General features: G+C 44.4%; 1 protein-coding gene across 5 annotated transcripts in view; it reads right to left on the bottom strand.

Moving 5' to 3' along the window:
- The window catches only part of osbpl9 (oxysterol binding protein-like 9), a 44,174-nt gene that overhangs the window by 13,781 nt on the left and 10,455 nt on the right, over positions 1 to 19,938 (bottom strand). The window contains exons 4-9 of one of the 5 annotated variants that reach the window (XM_062555288.1): positions 7,904 to 7,980; positions 2,180 to 2,275; positions 1,924 to 1,971; positions 1,524 to 1,553; positions 1,380 to 1,430; positions 906 to 944 (exon numbers count right to left, since the gene is read on the bottom strand). In XM_062555288.1, coding sequence (XP_062411272.1) covers positions 906 to 944; positions 1,380 to 1,430; positions 1,524 to 1,553; positions 1,924 to 1,971; positions 2,180 to 2,275; positions 7,904 to 7,980 — 341 coding nt within the window. Of the gene's footprint in view, positions 1 to 905; positions 945 to 1,379; positions 1,431 to 1,523; positions 1,554 to 1,923; positions 1,972 to 2,179; positions 2,276 to 3,204; positions 3,450 to 3,753; positions 4,257 to 6,254; positions 6,663 to 7,903; positions 7,981 to 19,938 lie in introns of those variants that run through there. The other 4 variants (XM_062555291.1, XM_062555290.1, XM_062555292.1 and 1 more) reach the window with 4 other exon arrangements.

Here is a 19,938-nt window from a genome sequence, read left to right as displayed (position 1 = left end):
TGGGCAACTACAAGTACAACAGCATGCAGAGATGCCTGCATCATGCTAACAGAGCTTTAACACATTCAGCTCATTCCTACTTATGCTGATGGAAGTACTCGGGAGGAATTAACATTTTTTCCCCCTAACAATGTTGCATCAGGTGATGTAACATTGGTGGATTTGGGGGAGGGAATTTTGTATGAAACGTGGTCTCTCAATTCCGATCTCAACGATAGGAGCACTCACTTAAGCTTCAAGGCTTCATACAAATGTTTTTTATTTTATTTTTTTTTTTTAAATAAATACATTGATTTCTGGATTGGTTTCTACTCAGCCAAATAAGCAAGGGGTGTTTTAACAGAAATGTCTAAACTAAAGTCTGTCTGTGCATGTTACAGACATGAACTAACTCTGATGTAATAGGGCCCTAGGCCATGGAAGCCAGTACGCTGCCCTGAATAAACAGCCATCCATTAGCCCTTGATGTGTCAATAGACCTCTGTACTGAAGAAAAATCAATTGCTGATTTGCTTTCGTATGTTAGAGTGTGAGAGTCTGTGAGGGTGTGTGCATGTTCGACATTCAGTTTTTTTAAAAGTTGAAAGAGGACGGAAAAGTTCAGTTATCCCAAGAGAGAGAGACTGCAGGAGAATTCCCCACACCGTGAGAGAGTCACAGAAGAGAAAGCCAGAGCTAAAGGGAAGGAGGGGGGGGAGAGGGGGGTGGGGGTCAAGGCATATCATCACAAGGCATGCACTTCTGATCAGGCTTCTGGTCGGTCCAGTTTCACGGTTTCGTTTGATTGCTTGCTTGTTTGTTTTAACAAGGAGGAAAAAGTGAAGTAAGCGGAAAAGAGAAACGAAAAAGAAAAGGAGGCTGGGCTGAGTCAAACTACTTTGTGGTCGGAGAGCGACAGAACTTACTATCAGTCCGTTTGCGTGCTGCTGATCATTACCTCGATCCTTCAAAAACATGTCCGAGACAGAAAAAAAGAGGGGTTTGAGAGGAGAGGGGGGGAAACCTGACCTTTGGGATGATGCTCAATCCCTCTGCCTGCTTTCTTATTAATCAAATAGATTTACCGCAAACTCAAATTAAAAATGCAGTTAATACATTCTCATGACATCTTGACATTCAGTAGTTATTATACAGCTGTATTGCAGAAGTTGTGGCTAATGTTAGCATGTTCTATAAAGGGAAAAGGCATATTGTAGCATCAAGCTAATTCTGTTCGGCTGTCCATGGTCTTGAAGACTGGGAAGAATTTGACCACATTGAAGTTGCCATGCAGGGACATACAGATAGTGACTACTCAGACACATGGACACAATGACTGCCAAGTGGTACAGATAGTTTGGGACTAAATGTGATCGAGGAAATGGAAACAGTCATCTTACCTTGGCAATTTGAAGTAGTACAATGCAGTGTTTGATGGACTCTACCATACTCTGCAAACAGGACAGGGAAAGCAGAGTGTGAGCTTTGCACCAATGGATAAGAACGCAAGAAGAATTCACTGAATATTTCCTATTTATACTTACACAAGTAGTATCCTTTAGGTTCTCAATTTTCTGTAAGAAAGAGAAGAAGAGATGTAGACCTTTTGAGAACATTCAGTGGTGTAAATAAAGTGTTGAAATGGTGATCTTTTTTTTGTGAAAACAAGGTTAGTGACACCACTTCCTCATTCCTAAGACCTTTGACTTAGCTTCACTGCTGGTAACAGAAGCAGGTACTTCTCTCTAAGGCCTGCCTGCTGCCTGCCCACTCTCAGTCACAGGACCTTAGCATTACCAAAATTGGACTGGAAACATCTAGGCTGGTGACAATTACTTTGACATTGATTTTCCAAATCAAAGCTATCTGAGCAATATTTCAAAGGGGGAATGAAAATAGAAAGCAAGGGGAGGGGCAGGGAGGGGAGAAGAGCTCTCATCTTACTCTGCGTGACTCATCTTCTTTGCAGTCCTTTATTTTTTCATCAAAGAGCTGAGGGAGAGAAAGGGAGCAAGAGGTGGAGAGAGAGACAGACAGAGAGATAGCGAGAGAGAGAGAGGGAGAAGTCAACGCATAAGAAAGATGAAATAATAAATGTCTAATACAACACATAACCATGCTTGTAATATCACATTAACCTTGACTGTTTTAGTTGTATAATGATACAAAAGAAGCGCAGAGCAATTCAGTGAAATCTTACCTTGAGCTGATCAATGAGAATCTGAAGATAGGCATCAGCTTCGGCAAGCTTCTTGTCAAAGTCCTGAACGCTTGGAACAAATCCTGTTTCTGCCTCCTAAAATTGGAAGTGAGAAAGACACAGAGGCCACGTGAGACAATGTCCACCTCAAGCCCACACCCACGACACACACCGACGTCCACCGGCCTCAATAACCAGCGTGGGACGTCATCTAGCATGTTCTACAGCCACCACTCACACATGCTATGCAATGTCAGCCGACGTCACTCCGTGGTGCCATTAAACGCTCTGTACTTGTGATCTCCGGTGAAGAGAGTCTCTGTGGCAAGAGAGGGTAAACCCAGATGCAGGCCACTGTGGGATTCCTGCTCCCATTCAGCACAACTGTCAACTAGTTGACATACATCAACAGTATCAGCATCAATGTACATGTATTTACATTAACACTATATCTAGTCTTTGATACTTTATCCAAAGCCTCTCAAAAAAAGGGAAACAATTCAGGTACAGCGTGACATTGACATGTTAGTGCACCAATTAAATTCAGACTACAACTAAGCCTGCTCCATCATGATCATCCACCTGAATCCTACAACAAACTGGAGAGGAGGTCTAGTGGGCACACTCTGCTGGTTTTGTGATACTGTAACTGCAAACAGCGCACACACACACACACACACACACACACACACACACACACACACACACACACACACACACGGCAGCCAGGGGACACGGGCAGGCTGAGAGGTACAGTAGCTGCACTGCGCAGCACATGGGTTCCTTTGACAGACTGTCTGGCTCCAAGCTTTCCGGGGGCTTGGCAAAAAAAAGGAGGAGAGAAAAAGGAAATTGAGTTTAACGATAGCGGTGGACGCTATCAGCGGCATGGTCCACGCCTTTCCATGCCTTTCCATGCTATTTCCTCCGACATACCACTGTATGCATGTTTGAATGTGTGAGCACATGTGAGTGCATTAGAACCTTCTAGAAGTGCAATTAATGTAATTAAAAGCCTTCCTCACATATAGAAATGCCATCCTCATCGACTACACATAGCCATATGTCCACCTCCCCTTCAGAGTGGAAAAGAGAAGTGGACAGCAGCTCTGGCACAGGTGCTGGGCACTGGGTGGACCATCAAAACACAAGAGTTGTTTTGGACCAAAGCAGAGCACATCCTTAACTGCCAGGTACAACAGGGATATGAAAACGAAACAGATACAGCCAGAAAGTTATGTAAACAAGTTATTTTTGCATACACACACACACACACACACACACACACACACACACACACACGTTTCATTTCACAAACTTTACAAAAGGACTCATTAGAGCGGAACAATTGGAACAATTTAACACTTCACTGCTAACCACCTCAGATGTGCCAAATACCTTTGCAAAATCACTGATCACAATCTGGAACAGACCTGACTTCCTTCAGGCTACATCACAAACACATAGTTACAGACTGACACAAACAAACAAACAAACAAACAAACAACTAAAATCGGTCATGCCGCAGCGGCAAACCCCGACTGGCCCTTCGTTGAATCAAAGTCCCCACTCACACACAGAGGGACGAGAGCAGGCCCGGTCAGACTGTGGCGAGGCGTTGGACTCTGGTCACTCCCGTGTTGGGGTGGCCACTGAGAGGAAGCCCGGCTACTGCTCGTCCTCTTATTGCTGCTGCTCCCGTCGGGCGGTGGCTGGCCGGAGGGCCGACGCTCCTGGCCCTGACCGTGTCCCGCAGCTGAGGAACGCCTGGAGGAGGCCCTGGAGCCCGAGCGTCCAGATGTGACGGCTTTAACAGGGACGTGCAGGAAAGCCATTCACTTTTTAACAGCAAGCCCCTAAAGCCGTCGCCGCCGCCATCTAAAACAGTAAAACACTGTCAGCAGCAGAGCCCGCAGGGGCCAAAGTCTAGGCTGGGCCTTTGTAATGTGCTAACCATCCCTCGTTAAGCTCAAAGGTTGCATGGGCGAGAGAGGACTGATAGAGGAGTGCAAATCCATGGAGTCTGTATCTCTCTCCCAATCCAGTAAACAAGTTAGAGAACTCTTCCAGCTCGATCAGCTGCCTGACGTGTTTGTGGGCTCTAGAACTGGGGTCAGATGTGCTCTCTGCGTGAGCTGCAGGTGCTTATCATAAAATGAAACGTCCCCTTACGAGCGGACGGGGAGCCGTTCTTGGAAAGCGGCAGCCCGGCCCAGTCGCTCGAGTCCATCGCTTGCGTCCGATCATCAGCACAGCTCCACAACCAGGAATTCAAAATGACTGAGCTGACTTGACCTGAAATAAGCAGTCACATCGAAATGCCTCAGCGCCTGGTTGATCAGGACAAACACTGCAGTGCGTTAGTTACTACGCCGACCTCAGAGCCAGTCGCCCGTGGCCTTTGCACACTCTGACCAAACCAATTAGAGCAACATGATGGCTCATATTGATTGCGTTGTTGTAGAGGAACATATGAATGTGCTTGTGTATGTAGCACCAAAGGGCCTGGGTTACCACACAGAGGTCTTTTCTAATCTAGCGTTGCTGAGGAGGCTCTGGCATCTCCATGCCGGTCTTTGCAGAGTGAGCGAAGGTGTGCTGCTCCAAGCCTACTGCATGGGCTGTGCTCCAACAGGGGGTCAGGTGGCTCCCCTCTGTAGACATGAAGGACGGCGCTAGAGCTAGCTCCCGAAAGGTCATCTGAGCAGGCTCGAACACAACAGACACCAGAGGCCTGCCAGCCCAAAATGCGTGGAGGGTGGGGCAACAGGAGGGAGGAGGGGGGTTCATTCCTCCCCCCATCCTTCGTCATAGGCTCTCACCTGACCGAGGAGCCATCAGGGATACAATGTCGTCACGTGCGGAGGGGCCTGATGAGGCTCGTCCACCTTCTACACAAACAGGAAGTGGTCATTACTCAGCCTGGAGTGTTACTCATATGGGAAGGGTGGAAAAGTCACGTCCAAGCACAGGATATACTGTACTGTGGAAAAAAAGCTGACTTGTGACAAAAAGACTTCAGCACAAGCAAACAAGTAGCAGGGACACACACAATACCCTGCTCTATCTCCACCATAATGGCAATAAACATGGGAGATTAGAGAGAGAGCGAGAGAGAGAGCGAGAGAGAGAAAAAGAGAAAGAGGGAGACCGAAGACACCTGTATCTCAAGGCTCTCCATGCGTCCACCAGGAAGTGTCCCGCTCTCTCACTGCCCTCTCCCAAGAGTCACCTTCTGCCCCCAAAACGTCAGGCCAAAATGTCACTCCCCTCCTATGCCATCTATTAACACCTACACGACGGGCACATAAATTCTCACAGAAGTGTTACAAAGGTGCTCTTTAAAAGAAGACAACGCAAAAATAGAACACCTCCCAGTTCTGCCAGTGGTTTTGTTTTGTTATTGTTTTCTCTCAGTCTCTTGACCGTTTCTGCTTTGAAGAGAGCGTGTCCTCGACAGACTGGGACCCACACCGGCGTCCTGTGACAGAGTTTAGAGTGAAAAACAAACAAAAGCTCCACTCTTTCGGCTCAGGTTTTTGTTGCGTCAACAGCAGAGTGCGCATAATGGCTACAGAACACACACACACACACACACACACACACACACACACACACACACACACACACACACACACACACACACACACACACACACACACACACACACACACACACACACACACACACACACACACACACACACACACACACACACACACACACACACACACACACACACACACACACACACACACACACACACACACACACACACACACACACTTTAGCATGAGAGCTACCTGGGTTTTAGCAAAGAGAGTGGCTGGCTAGCTGCCACTTCAGCATATTTACTCAATCTGCTATTTAGCAGACCCCTTCCCCCCTCCACACAAAGTGAAGCAGCCACAGAGATAAAACCCCTAAAAGCTGTTGGCACCCTTCACACTCCCCCACCCCACCACACCCCTCCCCTCCCCTCCGCTGACCCCATTTCCATGGCATCATCCCACGTTAACGACAACAGCAACAGCAAAACCAGTGACCAGTGAAGAAGAGTGAGCGTGGTACTTACGGCGCGCTTGTGTCTGTGAAACATGCCTCGTTTAACAGACTGCACAGGCCAAAGCTGATCCAAGCCTTCTCTTATCCCCGCTCTCTCTCTCTCTCTCTCTCTCTCCCTCTCTCTCTCTCTCTCTCTTTCTTTTTATCGCGCACCCTTACTGAAAAGACAGACAGCCTGTCTGGCGTTAACCCTTGCTCTCATACACACACACACACACACATACACGCATGCAGAATGCCACGCGCTCTCGTTTTTCTGTCCGTTCTCCTCTGGTGAAAACAAGCCCAGCTGCTAGCGTCGCGTCCACTGTGCTGCTGCCATCGTCCGCGCCGACGCAGACAAAACCTTATCTGCCCTCCTCTTATGACAGGAAGTGCACACTTCCTTTGAGAAGAGGGGGAAAAAAAGAAAACAGAAAGAAAGAAAAAAAAAAAAGTCGCAGAAGCGTATAGTTTGAGAGAGAGAGAGGAAGGAGGGAGGGAGGGAGAGAGAGAAAGAGGAGGGGACAAACACACAGGGCTGCCGTGATTGGTGGAAAGGACCTTGGGCAGTTGACGGAATCAGCGAATATGCGCTGCTCTGATTGGCTGTGGAGTCACATGTTGGAATGACTCCGTGCTGACACACTGGGTGTGCAGGCGAGTGGATACACGTAGCCAGTCAGCAGAGCTGTTTACATGAGAGAGGGAGAGGAGGGAGGCTTGGGTGGAGAGAGAGAGGGAACAGGGGAGAGAGAGAGAGAGAGAGAGAGAGAGAGAGAGAGAGAGAGAGAGAGAGAGAGAGAGAGAAGAGAAAGATAGTGGAGAAGAAGAGACAGAAGAAAAAAGAAATAAAGAAATAAAGAAAGAAATAAAGAGCAAAAAAAGAGAGAAAGAGTAAAATAAAGAGTGTGAGGAGTAGCAGAGAGCAGGAAGACAAAAGGGGGAGACAAACAGATTGACAGATAGAGTGGGGAAGGAAAGAAGACACAAACAAACAGGGACAAAGAGAGGGACAAGTAAAATGGAGATAAAGCAGAGGAAGAGAGAGAGAGAGAGAGAGAGAGAGAGATGCACAACTCCGAGCAGGGAACCCATGAACATCATAAACCAGCTGTCACAACCAAAAAGAAGACTTAGCACTAAATCGTACACCACGAGGAGTTGAAATGAGGATTTTAAAGAAGTTTAAATTCCCTTGTGGGTTACTATGTAGCATGGTGTCAATACTAAGAGTCCTTTACCTCTCCAACACCTACACACATGATGTACTCATCTCGCCCCAGGCTCGGCAAGAGCAAGCCTGTCTGTTCATATCAAATATCAGCCAAACTCACACATTTACACACACACACACACACACTGAATGTCCATAGATCGACAGGAAAAAAGACACAACATGAAAGGGAAATATGTTTTTCTCTAGGGGTTTCTTTATGGGGGCCTGGCTGTCTGATGGAAAGTTGATCCATGACAGTGGGCCAGTGAAGCATTCAGAACAACTGCTGAACAACGTCTGTTTGGTCGGTTTTAACAAAAAGGTGCACGCAAGCACTCATTCATGTGTGCACGCACATACAGATACACACATACACACAAACACACACAAGGGACAAGACTCTCTGAACCCACACATACACACATAAAACCAATCGCTAATGGTAACAGTGAAGTCCTTACCCGAAGCTGAAGGGTGTGTCGGAGAATAGTGCCCTCTAAAGCATGGATCCACTTCTCTCGCTCGTCCGCATCACGTGCTGAGGGAGAAATGAACACACACACACACACACACACACACTCCAGTTAGCACAAGCCAGATGGGGTCAACTTCACACAGCCAGGAGCAGTCCCAGAGGATCCGAGGGCTCTCCTGTGTCCGTTCTCTCTGCAAGCTCTGGGAGTTGGTGAGTTTCCCGCTGACAGCAGTGACAGAGGCGTCTGGCAACGTCCTGTTGCCTTCGTTCACAGGGTGGAGTTGGGTAACGGCACTGGGAGGAAGGGAAGGTAGACCTTAAGAAAACATGCTGCGTTTCATAACGGAGCAAGGCCAAGTATGTCCACAGACATCGTCGCAAACCAACAGCAAATACTGCCCATTTGGACTGTCCAAAAAAAGGGGGAAAAATCATGTTGATTTAGATGATTGTGATGATCCATAGGATTTGCTGGATAAGCACTAAGCTGTGGTGGACCACAGTCAGAACATGACATGATGACATGAGATGGACATGCAGAACTGGTGACAGGGAAAAGAAAAGGTCAAGACATGCTAGGTGTTTCTGAGAGCGCTTATCAGTACAAATTATAGGCACTTTTCATGAGAAAGTACACACTTGCGCAATGCTTCACCACACACACACACACACACACACACACACACACACACACACACACACACACACACACACACACACACACACACACACACACACACACACACACACACACACACACACACAGAGGATGTGTACCTTTTAAAACAGAACACCAGAAAGAATGTGCGAAATGCGAATGCTCCAAAAGAACATCCAGTCTCAGACACATGCAAGGTCAACCACCCTTAGACACGGCAGGCAACTTCAGAGATCTCCTGAGCCTGATCAACACAACAATTACAGGTGCCACTGATGTCAGGCCAAGAGATGGCTGGACCCCCTACCACTTGCAGAAGGCGCGTGATCAACGTACGAGAATAGAGGGGGGGAAAGTGGGCCATGGGGTACTAATGAGGAAGTGAAAAGCCAGCCTTCGACGTCCTGATGATGAATGGAGCGTGGCTCAGCACAAACAGAGCAAAGCTTTTAAGGACATTAAGCCAAGATCTCAACGTGTGCCAATCTCTCTCTCTCTCTCCCCAGACACACATACAGGCGTGTGCTCATGAAAACACACACACACACACACACACACTCCGACACGGATACACACATACATACGATACATACAAGCTCAGTCTTCGAAGAGCTCCATTTCTGCACAAAATCAATGCGGATGCACTTCCCAACTGCGGAAGTGCAGCGGTAAGCTTACCTCCTCTGCATCGCCTCCTCGTGATCTTTCCATTGACTCGTGTTCCCGGTAATTACGACACTTGAGAAACAGACTGCGGGACCGTGAGCCACGGAGAAAACACAACGCCTCACACCCCCTACTCATCTCTCTCCCATGCTTCATTGCATACACGCCTCTATGAAGATGAAGACGTACTGTAGCTCTTCTCCTCCCCACTAGACTCCGAATCATCAGCAGATGACTGGGTAGAGTGAGTCTCTTAACTTAGTTCCCACTGCTGTGTGAGTGCCAAGTGAGCAATGCCCCAGATGCATGTGAAATTAGCCGGGCAAAACAAACACCAGCGAAGCTCCTTAGCCAAAATAGCACCCCAACACCAAGTCATGTGACTGACACAACTACTGCACTCTGACCAAAAAAACTAAAGAATCCAACCTCCAACCTAGCAGGCTTTGGACAATAGACTGTGCCAACATGCATGGAGGGGCATCAAACGCTACCCACAGTGCACTGTCAGCTCCAGCAGGCCGGACAAAATGGAGAGCCAAGACACTCAGCATGATCGCGGAGCCTGCGAGCAGTGAGCACACGGAACAACGGAAACCTTTTATTTTTAATGGCTTTTTGTAGTGTGTCGTGATTCCTAGGCCCCACCCATGGAGCACCGAACGCATGCGTGAATTCGCGCCCACTTCGCTGCTTTTGCGTCAGCGCAAATCAGCCAGATGTTAGATGTCCTCTCAAGGAGAGACACCTGCCTTGAAAACTATGCTTAAGTAGATAAAGAAAGTAACGTAACAGAAACCATATAGTACACTGTTGTCCCGCTAACCACTATTGAATCAAGTGCGCCAGTTTGAATGAAAGAGAAGGAATGTGCGTAACTGTTGAAGAACGTGTGTGATTAGGCCTACTTGAACAAATAGCTCCGAAAGACTGAATTGAACGCTTGGTGATGAGCAACGTGTGAGACTGAAAGTTGTGAAGACTGGATGAATGACGCTAAACGACAGAATGACTGAACAAGGTGAAAATGTCGAGCTATATGAAAGTGCTGACCAATAAAACATACAAGAAGTATTACGTTAGATATGGGGTTACATTTGGGGAATAATGGGTGAAAATCAAAATGTGTGAAAATACCATAAAACGACTTACGTGCCTTCAATAAAGACATGCATTTTCTTACCTGATTAAATAAACCACAATGTAACCGAATGCAATGAAATACTTATAATCCTGAATGTAACAAATATACTCCCTGCGAACGCAAATGCCTACACTGTTGAATGTAACCAAGTACTCTCAATAGAATGCAATATGTCTGCTACATCTTAATGTGCATTGCCTGTAATCAAATGTAAACTGTTTGTATGTTAAAACCAGTAAATGCCGATATTGAACGCATCTTTCTCAATTAGAATGTTCTCGTCAACACTGAATGTATGTAAAACTCCGCTCTGTAACCCGGAGATGTGTGCCTTTGACTGTCTAGAATGTTCTGAAGTAAGTTTAGTTTCCATTAAGTTCTGTGAAGAGGGCACCGCCCCAGGAATGTGTAAGGGAGGACCATGGGGTCACGGAAAAATCAGGACTATAAGAAGCAGGTCACCCAAAGTCCGGGGCTGCTTCTTCTTCTTTCCTCGTCTTACGTGTTGCGTTACTCTGTAGCTCCTGATAGTTATTATGTGAACTCCGTACGTCGTCGCGAAACCAAGTATGCGGGACTTAGTGCTCCAGTGAACATCGGAACTCCGCATCATCCACCTGCTGCTCGTGGCCTTACACCCGGACAAGGGAGATCACGGAACGAGAATTAATTTTGTCTCTTTGCTTTTTCCGACACTATTGGATTAATTTCTTTCGTTTTTCCTTTTTCAACACAAAATGGAATTACGACGACTATTGGATTAATTTATTTTGTTTTTCCTTCTCACCACAAAAAGGAATTATCTTTTTCCTACATATTGTAACCAACAAGCTGTATTGTGCCGCATTTTTGCTGTATTTAAAAATGCTGAATTATAAAACTATTTTAATCCAACGTCCGATTCTTTCAGCTTGTATTCTGTTTTGGGACGAGGCTACCACTTCCCAAACAGGATGGTAAAGATAACGTCTCTCTTCTGTGATTCTTTTCTATACTTTCTGAGTCTTAGTTTAAGCCTTGAAACTAAGCACCTCTTATAAATGACCTGAGTTTCAGCTGTTTACTGAGACCGAATGTTTTACGCGTGAGTTAACTGTCAGGGCCTTGATGTTCCCCTGCCTTCTTATGTACTAAAACGCCTGGTTATTCTCCTGGAAGACTTGAGCACCTTCCTCTAGACAGTCCGGGGTTTATCTGTATACATAGAAGTCTTAGGTCATTGACATCACAGAGGTCGGCGCGTAACCTAACCTGACAGTAGGTGCCTGGTATTATAGTTCAGCTATAAGATTCGATTGTGGTGGCCAGGTGTATGTGCAGCCAGCTGAGTGCTTATCGTACAGGCCATCCTTTCAACTCCAGGCAACAACACATGGTGTCAGAAGTGGGATTTAAACGGACTGATTAATAAGGAGCATTATTAGAGGATTGAGTAGAAGCGATTTTTTTCTTAGACTCATGCTAATAATTGCATTGGAGACGCCTTTGGTCGTCCTAGTTTGTGCATGCTGTGAGAAACAGAATAGTCCTCTTCCCCACGGGTTAACGTTGTTATTCCTCGACAAACACTACAGAAAGTTTGTGTACCGAGTCCGCTATTGGGAGCGGGTCCCAGTAAGCCGGCATACTGGGAGAGTAGCAGGTGTAGCGTCAGAAAGAAGCTGCACTGGTTGCGTGGATCAGATAAGAGGCTGCACTTGTTGCGTGTGGTGATAAGGCAGAAGGCCATAAAAGCGCCAGAGGACGGGTTACCCTAGACAAGTGGTACATGAAACTTAAAATAGATATCTAAACAATATCTTAAGTTTTTGGAGAAGATACCCACATCCCCGCCACTTCGTGCTTTGTCGGCGAGTTTATAGTCGGAAAGCTGTGCGTGAAGACGGATGTCAGCCCATTCCAGCTTGAACTTTAACGATGGCAGACTGAGTTGTTTTTTTTTTGTTCTTACTGTGATAGAGACAAGTTTTGGTTTAGCAAGATCCAACAGGTGCCCGGTGCCACAGGAGCATTGCGTTGTGCTGGCGCTTTGTGTTACGGCGCTTTGTGTTACGTTGGTTGTGGCAGAGAAATCTCCTGTTTCGGCCTAATTTTATGTGGTTCTCTATCAGTAGACGAGACTTTTCCTACTAAAGGAACACGTAAAAGACTACATGGGTTTAATATATAACCCCTCGGTAAAATTATGTAACAGGTGTCTGATGTGATAAGACACTTTTCCTGCGAATCATACTTCATACTTCGTGCCCTGTGTTTACGGTAACGATGCATAGAACGCATCAGGTATGCTACTGATTACTTGCATTAATTGCTACAGTATTAGCCATGCCATTGGCTCTTCAACCTTTCAAACCTTCAACCTTTCAAAAATAATTTGCGGTTAAACCACCAGTCCTCAAACTCCATGGCAGTCTGAGTCTCCCTACTTGCGGTTGAGCTGTGGGGGGTCGCGCCCCTCCAGTAAGCACCGAGATTCAGATAGGCTGAAGACATCACTGGTATACATTGCGAGAGCATAGTGCTTACAACTTACCATTCGGTCTCTAATCATGCATTGAATAGTTGATGAGTTCTTAGTTGCGTGCAATAGTAAAGCAATAGGATAAATAAGTGGATTAAAAGTGATTAATGACTTATAGTTAGTTACATAAAACTTTTGTGCTTCGGTGATGCATTGTGGTGGTGACGCTTCGTGGGTGTCTGGCCAGGACCCATGTTGTTTCGCTGCTATAATGTGTTATCGTCGTTACTAAAGTAAGCTAAATAACTTAAACTCCCGACTGTCTTGTCCTTAAGACAACACTAAAGAGTTTTCATACCTTGAACCACAGTTTCTAAAACTCATTTCAGTGGTTTACCAACGCGTAGAAGGGTGAATGGCATTTCTGCATTCCCTATCCGTTTACCAGCTCAGGTAGCGAATCTGTAGTCCGACATAATGATACATAAAACTGGGTAATAAAAGAACGTGCGCGCAATAGGTGAAAGTGTTTTAGTGTTGGTTTCGTAGCCTAATTATATATAGTATGATTTTGAATGGTTTATAGATAATCTAAATGATCCTGACTCCGTCGTGTTTCAATACGTAACTTGTAACAGTTCCTGCAGAGGGATAGCCCACTCCGTAAGTTTGGGAATCCATGGCTGCGTGAAGATGCAGCATTTGATTTGCCATATAGTGATCGGAATGAAAAGTTGTCCGAAGTGCTTTGGCGTTGCCTTATGCGATAAACAACCTCGTTTACATATCCTCCCATTTGTTTTAAAAGTTATTAGAAATGTATTGTTGTGACTCTGGCTACTTAACAGGACGTAGGACACGGCCGCAGCTATCATGCAAAGTGGATAGACTCTCGGAGATTACGATCTGTCACACCCGTCTGTGTCACAAGCTGAAGAAGCAAGGACGATGAGAGATAGTTCAACATAGCGAGTAAAATACTTTATAAAACAAAATAAATAATTAAAAAGACTATGTTTTGAACCTCGTGCGTCGCATAGACGGAGAGAGACGACTGTTAATCAAACCAGAGGAAAGTGTAAGTGCCACGTCTTAAGTTAATAGCCTGTTTCAATGTAATACTATGGTCAGTGAAGGGAGAAAAGGGCTTCGGTTACGTAGCCTACGTAAACTATTGAAAGTACGAATCAAATGTAGCCTAATTGTTTCGTTTGCAACTAATCCACCAAGATGAGTCTTTGATTTCATTCATGTATGGTAACCTGTCTAGCTGAAAGTTTGCAGAATGGCTAAATTGATAGTTACGTGCAGTTGCCACTAGACATAGCCTACTAGATTATGTTTGCCGGATCATCGGGCTTTAGTGTTTCATTTCTTGGACATTAAGCAAACAGCAGTTCGAATAGAGATTAAAATGATTCTTATGTGGAAAGGACAACGTTTATTGGGTTTTGGAGTAGGCTAGATAAGGAGATGTTTGCGAACCGTACCCACTGCTCATTAGTGGGCGCAGGGGTTCCGCTCTAGACAGTCTTCGAGACAAATCTTTAGAATATTAGTTTACATAGAATGGTAATCTTTATATTCGACATGTTTCACATCAGCCCATGACTATATGTTGTGCTATGAAGCAAAGGTGCGGGAAGATGCGTTGATGTTGTGTATTCTTTTTACTAATCGTGATTTTGTCCAACATAACCATAGTCTGAAAATTGTATTCGGAGTTTGTGAGTAGCCTACTTGGACCACTGTTTTAGGGAACGGCGCCACTTCTTGGGAGTTTGACATTCCGACGATGTGCCAGGTGCAACCAAAAAGGCCATTAATCGTGAACTGACATGGGAAGCTTCTCGAACTCACGATCCCAAGGTGTTCTGTTTTTTGTCGCCTGTCTCATCAGGACAGAGTCGGATTTATGACCCTTGGTGGGGGTAGCGGACTTTCCAACATTTTTGGAGTTTCCAACGTTTTGGAATTTCCCAACATCTGTGCGAAGTGGAATTTCCCAACATTTTCCTGACAGTTAGGCTATCTCTGGGAAAGATATTTTCTGTAGGTTAAGTTCTGTTTCGGGCAGAGGACGATGCCATAGCCAGATTCACCGTTGTTACTTGGGTAAATATTACATTTTGGAAGTCTTTAGCCTTCACCACAAGGACTTGTCCTTTGATACATGTCTGAGTGTTTTTTCTTGAGGACCCTCCGACGATCCTGATAGTGATTTCCAGACATTTGCAATCACATGAGTTTTGTGAGGCAGAGTTCGAAGGAATCCCCCAAAGTCCAGGAGCTGATCTTCTCAAAAGGTTGAATTTGAATTCCTTATCAAGTAAAAATATCAACTAATTGTGCTGTTAAGTGCGCATTAGGATATCACACCTCGTTCTCATTAGATGGTTTCCCTAACATAGGCTTTTTGGAGTTTGTAGATAGAAGTTCATCGTTGAGTAGGCATATGTGTTGTAACAACGTACAAAGTTAATTGGAGGTTGCAAATGTGAATGGTAACTGTTTAGATATTTGGGGCTTTACTTCTTCATCGGGTCCGTAGTGAATCTTGCGCAGGATCCTCGTTAGTAGGTTGCTTCAGTCAACACGTAGAATCTCAGAGGAGCGTTGGCCATTTCAAACATTGTTGTTAAACTAGTTAGATTGCATGTATTGGATATTGTAACATTGCTTTACAAATCATTTTGGACTTATAGTGACTTAATTGGGTAATTATCCTCTGAATGACCATGATTGGTAAAAACGTCAGCGATGTATATTGGGGTTACTTTACAACCATCTCGGCAGCCCTCTAGGCTTGGGTAGAGGAGCCTTGGAAGCAGTGATGCGTGACGGAAACCAACTCTGTGGAGTTGTGGGGATCTGATTAGATAATGGTTCACAGTCAGTAGACCAAGGACTTGTAGAATATCCTTTTCAAGTTACATACTATCACCCTTATTGTAGAAATAAGTGACGTTAAATGGTTCGATGGAAAACTTTTGGGCAAGGTAAAAACGAAATTGAAAACGAAGAGTTGGAATAGGCCCTGCTGATAGTCTTCCGTGAACCGTCCTGTTGAGACTATCATTTTATGCGATTTGATACAATTCAAAGACCACTAGGCTAGACAAATGCAAACCTTGACATGTAGGCCTACTATAGGTTTTAATAGTTCCATATCACTCGGTAATATCATGCATATAACTTTCGATGAAGAACAAGTTACGTGAGAAGTCCGGTAAGGTTAGGGCATTGTGTTGTTATGATATTGATGCGCAAGATGAGCCTATCGATAACTTATGCAGAGGAAACGAAATTTCATGTGGAGAATGTCACACTTGGGCAATTGCCAGTTCAATACTAATGTTGTTACAGTTCAATGTGAGATGGAGACTGTTGTCATTTTTTCTTGGAAGTCCCGATAACCTCGTCCCTTCTAGAATTGGTTCGTGCTGAATGATATTGCATTGAGAGATTTCTGTCCGCACCTATAGGCGCGCCCGCAAGTTGACATGTTATCTATTGCGCGTAAAGTAGACAATAATAGGATAATCATAGTGATGTTGTCAAGAAAACGGTTGTATGTGTCCAAATAAGCAATTTATTGAAGATTTGAGCTACAGCGTCTGATTAAGAAACAACTTTTTGTGAGATTCCTGATTCTGTAAGAATCCCGTGACATGACTCGGTATAGCGGACAGTGTGGCAGAAATGGACTATGATATCATTGGTGTAACTTGCAGATTTTCTCTGTTTTTGCGTGCGTGGTCAGTAACAGATGCACACGCTTAACATGAAGATAAACTTACCGATTGTTTATTAATTGGACACAGTTTGTGTGTTGCTCGGTTATCCTTAGCAGTTGTTAATGTTACAAAAGTCATATGGATGTATTTGAATTAACAGGTTTTGCCTAAGTTACCACACCGCAGTGTGAAGAGGGAAATCAGTTACGCATATTTGCGCTGGAAGAAGTGAAATTGGTTTTCTGGATTTTCAATGCGCGAGGCTCTCAGAAACGTAGAGTAAACTTAAACGTAAGTTACTCCGTACAGAATCATCTTAGCTACCTCAAACTTGTGGATGCATATTCGGTGACAGACATAGGAATGGTCTAATAGGTTTATTTGAATTTCAGCTGTAGTAATAATGTTAAAGTGCTTTCTACGAGAGACAACATATATTTCCATTGCAAAGTTCTCAATACGGGATAGTGTGAAGACACCCACACAGCTGGATGTTTCCCAGTGGGAGATAACGTTAATGGTTTATTGTTAGAGGGGTGTTAGGATGTATGCAGATGCTAACCAAAATCAATCAGTCCATTCCTAGACGCATTTAGGGAATGTCCTAGTTACTAGAAGGGGAATTTGTATTTTACATTTTTCTTGGATATTTTTAAACCCAGTAAACTCAAAGACATTATGTAGAAGTGAACGCAAACAGACATGATGGTCCTGCAGATGACCCCGACGCAGAGTGGGTAAGTAGAACTGGTAGGGGAGGAGCCTCCCATGTAGGTACGATGTAGGTACGAAGTAAGACAGTTAGATGTCTTTAGACCTTTCATGACAAAGCATCTCTCTCAACCATCTCTTATTATAGTCCTGAAAGCTTACGAAGTGTTTAGCAACAGTGAGGACTCACTTCTATGGGCAAGCAGTTCCGTAATTGGGTCTATACGTAAGTTTTTGTTCATTATACTTAGTTAAGGTAAATATTGTGCCACAGTATTTAACTTTCTCAACGTTATTGAAGGCCTTATAGATGTGGTAGGCCAGAATATATAAAATCTCTGAATTTTTGAACAGTTGAATAACGTCAATGATTTCCCCAGTGTTAAATGATGAAGAAAGATGTATTCCAAATTCTTTGTCCATTAGGGAACCAGTCATTATCAAGATAGTTCTAACCATCTTAAAGTTACGTTGTCATTACATTTTTTGTGACATTATTTACCGCAACGTAGAACGACCCTGTGCGTAAACGCTGGTCTCCAAATTGCGCTTGGACTTCACTTTTCGGACGAACTCTTATCTCCGGAGGCATAGGCCTTTTCCAACTTCTGCTTATTCCGTGAGTAGTACAATTGACAGATATGATAATTTCATTATTCTACAAGTAGAGTAGGCTTCCCATTTTGTATGCATGGTTTTAACACTTTGCCACTTATGACCTTAATCCGCATGCCATTGCGAAAACGAACCATTGCTTATACCTTGTGCTATGTTGCTGTGCCAGTCCACACATAGGTGAGTATCGTAGGATCATTTATGCTACTGATTTTGCATGGTCATTTCTTGATGGACTATTAGCTAACTTTAAATACAACGACATCTTTCCTCTACTAATTATGTTGTGTCTTTGGGAAGACTGAAATATAACAATAGGTTTGGTTTCCCATCTGACTGGATGGGCTACCACCTCGACTAACTTTGTTGGACTAATATTGTGTGATCTTAACATTCCTGATATGTAGCTTCATCTTTTCTGATGGCCTGTTTGGAAATTTACTGGTTTATGGCCTTGCATGTTATTCCTCCCTATACATTATGTAATGTTGCATGTATTCTGTGATACACACTGAGCGGGAGAGGAAGTTTGAATGTTGCGCGGTATGATTTGAATCGTTCCCTTTTCTGCATCTACCAACATGTTAACCTATAGAGTCTTAATAGCATCCTGCACATAGTCGTGTGGTCACTCCGCATAGTCAAGCATCACACAAATCTTTGAAAAAGCCTCACATGTATGGCAATGAGGCGCTGGATAAATCTTTGTTTATTTCTTAATGTAGTCCAAACCGAATGGAGGAGAACAGCCTCAAATGTGGCTCAAGCTCCACCTCAACAAATCACGGAATATCAAGCCATATCGGATTGGGTTCTGTTGAAGCTCACCTTGGCCCCAAACTCGAGTGCGGCGACGCGAGAGGTGACCGAAAGACGGTAGTATTGTTAATTTTGCTCCAGGCTAAATTCATACCCTTTCGTGTGGGACATATCTCTCCGCTAGGCTTGAGTGGTGGGCAAGGGACTACTACACAACACTCGAATCCCATGGCTTTAGATAGTGTGTATCCAGATAGTTAGTTTGATTTGAAAAACACGTTTGATTTATGCTTGTGGACTCTGTCCCCATATCGACAGATCTCAATTATTTAGCCTACAGTTACCCAGTGACCCATGTCGTTTTGATGTGTTTTCATGATTTTCAAACTTGAGCCCTTTGGGCTTCTTTGCAATACATTTTGACTCGAATCCCCTGTGCGCCCTTTGCTCCAAGTAGGGGGTGTCGTGATTCCTAGGCCCCACCCATGGAGCACCGAACGCATGCGTGAATTCGCGCCCACTTCGCTGCTTTTGCGTCAGCGCAAATCAGCCAGATGTTAGATGTCCTCTCAAGGAGAGACACCTGCCTTGAAAACTATGCTTAAGTAGATAAAGAAAGTAACGTAACAGAAACCATATAGTACACTGTTGTCCCGCTAACCACTATTGAATCAAGTGCGCCAGTTTGAATGAAAGAGAAGGAATGTGCGTAACTGTTGAAGAACGTGTGTGATTAGGCCTACTTGAACAAATAGCTCCGAAAGACTGAATTGAACGCTTGGTGATGAGCAACGTGTGAGACTGAAAGTTGTGAAGACTGGATGAATGACGCTAAACGACAGAATGACTGAACAAGGTGAAAATGTCGAGCTATATGAAAGTGCTGACCAATAAAACATACAAGAAGTATTACGTTAGATATGGGGTTACATTTGGGGAATAATGGGTGAAAATCAAAATGTGTGAAAATACCATAAAACGACTTACGTGCCTTCAATAAAGACATGCATTTTCTTACCTGATTAAATAAACCACAATGTAACCGAATGCAATGAAATACTTATAATCCTGAATGTAACAAATATACTCCCTGCGAACGCAAATGCCTACACTGTTGAATGTAACCAAGTACTCTCAATAGAATGCAATATGTCTGCTACATCTTAATGTGCATTGCCTGTAATCAAATGTAAACTGTTTGTATGTTAAAACCAGTAAATGCCGATATTGAACGCATCTTTCTCAATTAGAATGTTCTCGTCAACACTGA

Source organism: Sardina pilchardus, chromosome 15, assembly GCF_963854185.1.
Source record: "Sardina pilchardus chromosome 15, fSarPil1.1, whole genome shotgun sequence".
Classification (NCBI taxonomy): Eukaryota; Metazoa; Chordata; class Actinopteri; order Clupeiformes; family Clupeidae; genus Sardina; species Sardina pilchardus.
Note: the sequence above shows the minus strand (reverse complement) of the source record. Positions and strands in the feature narration are given on the sequence as shown.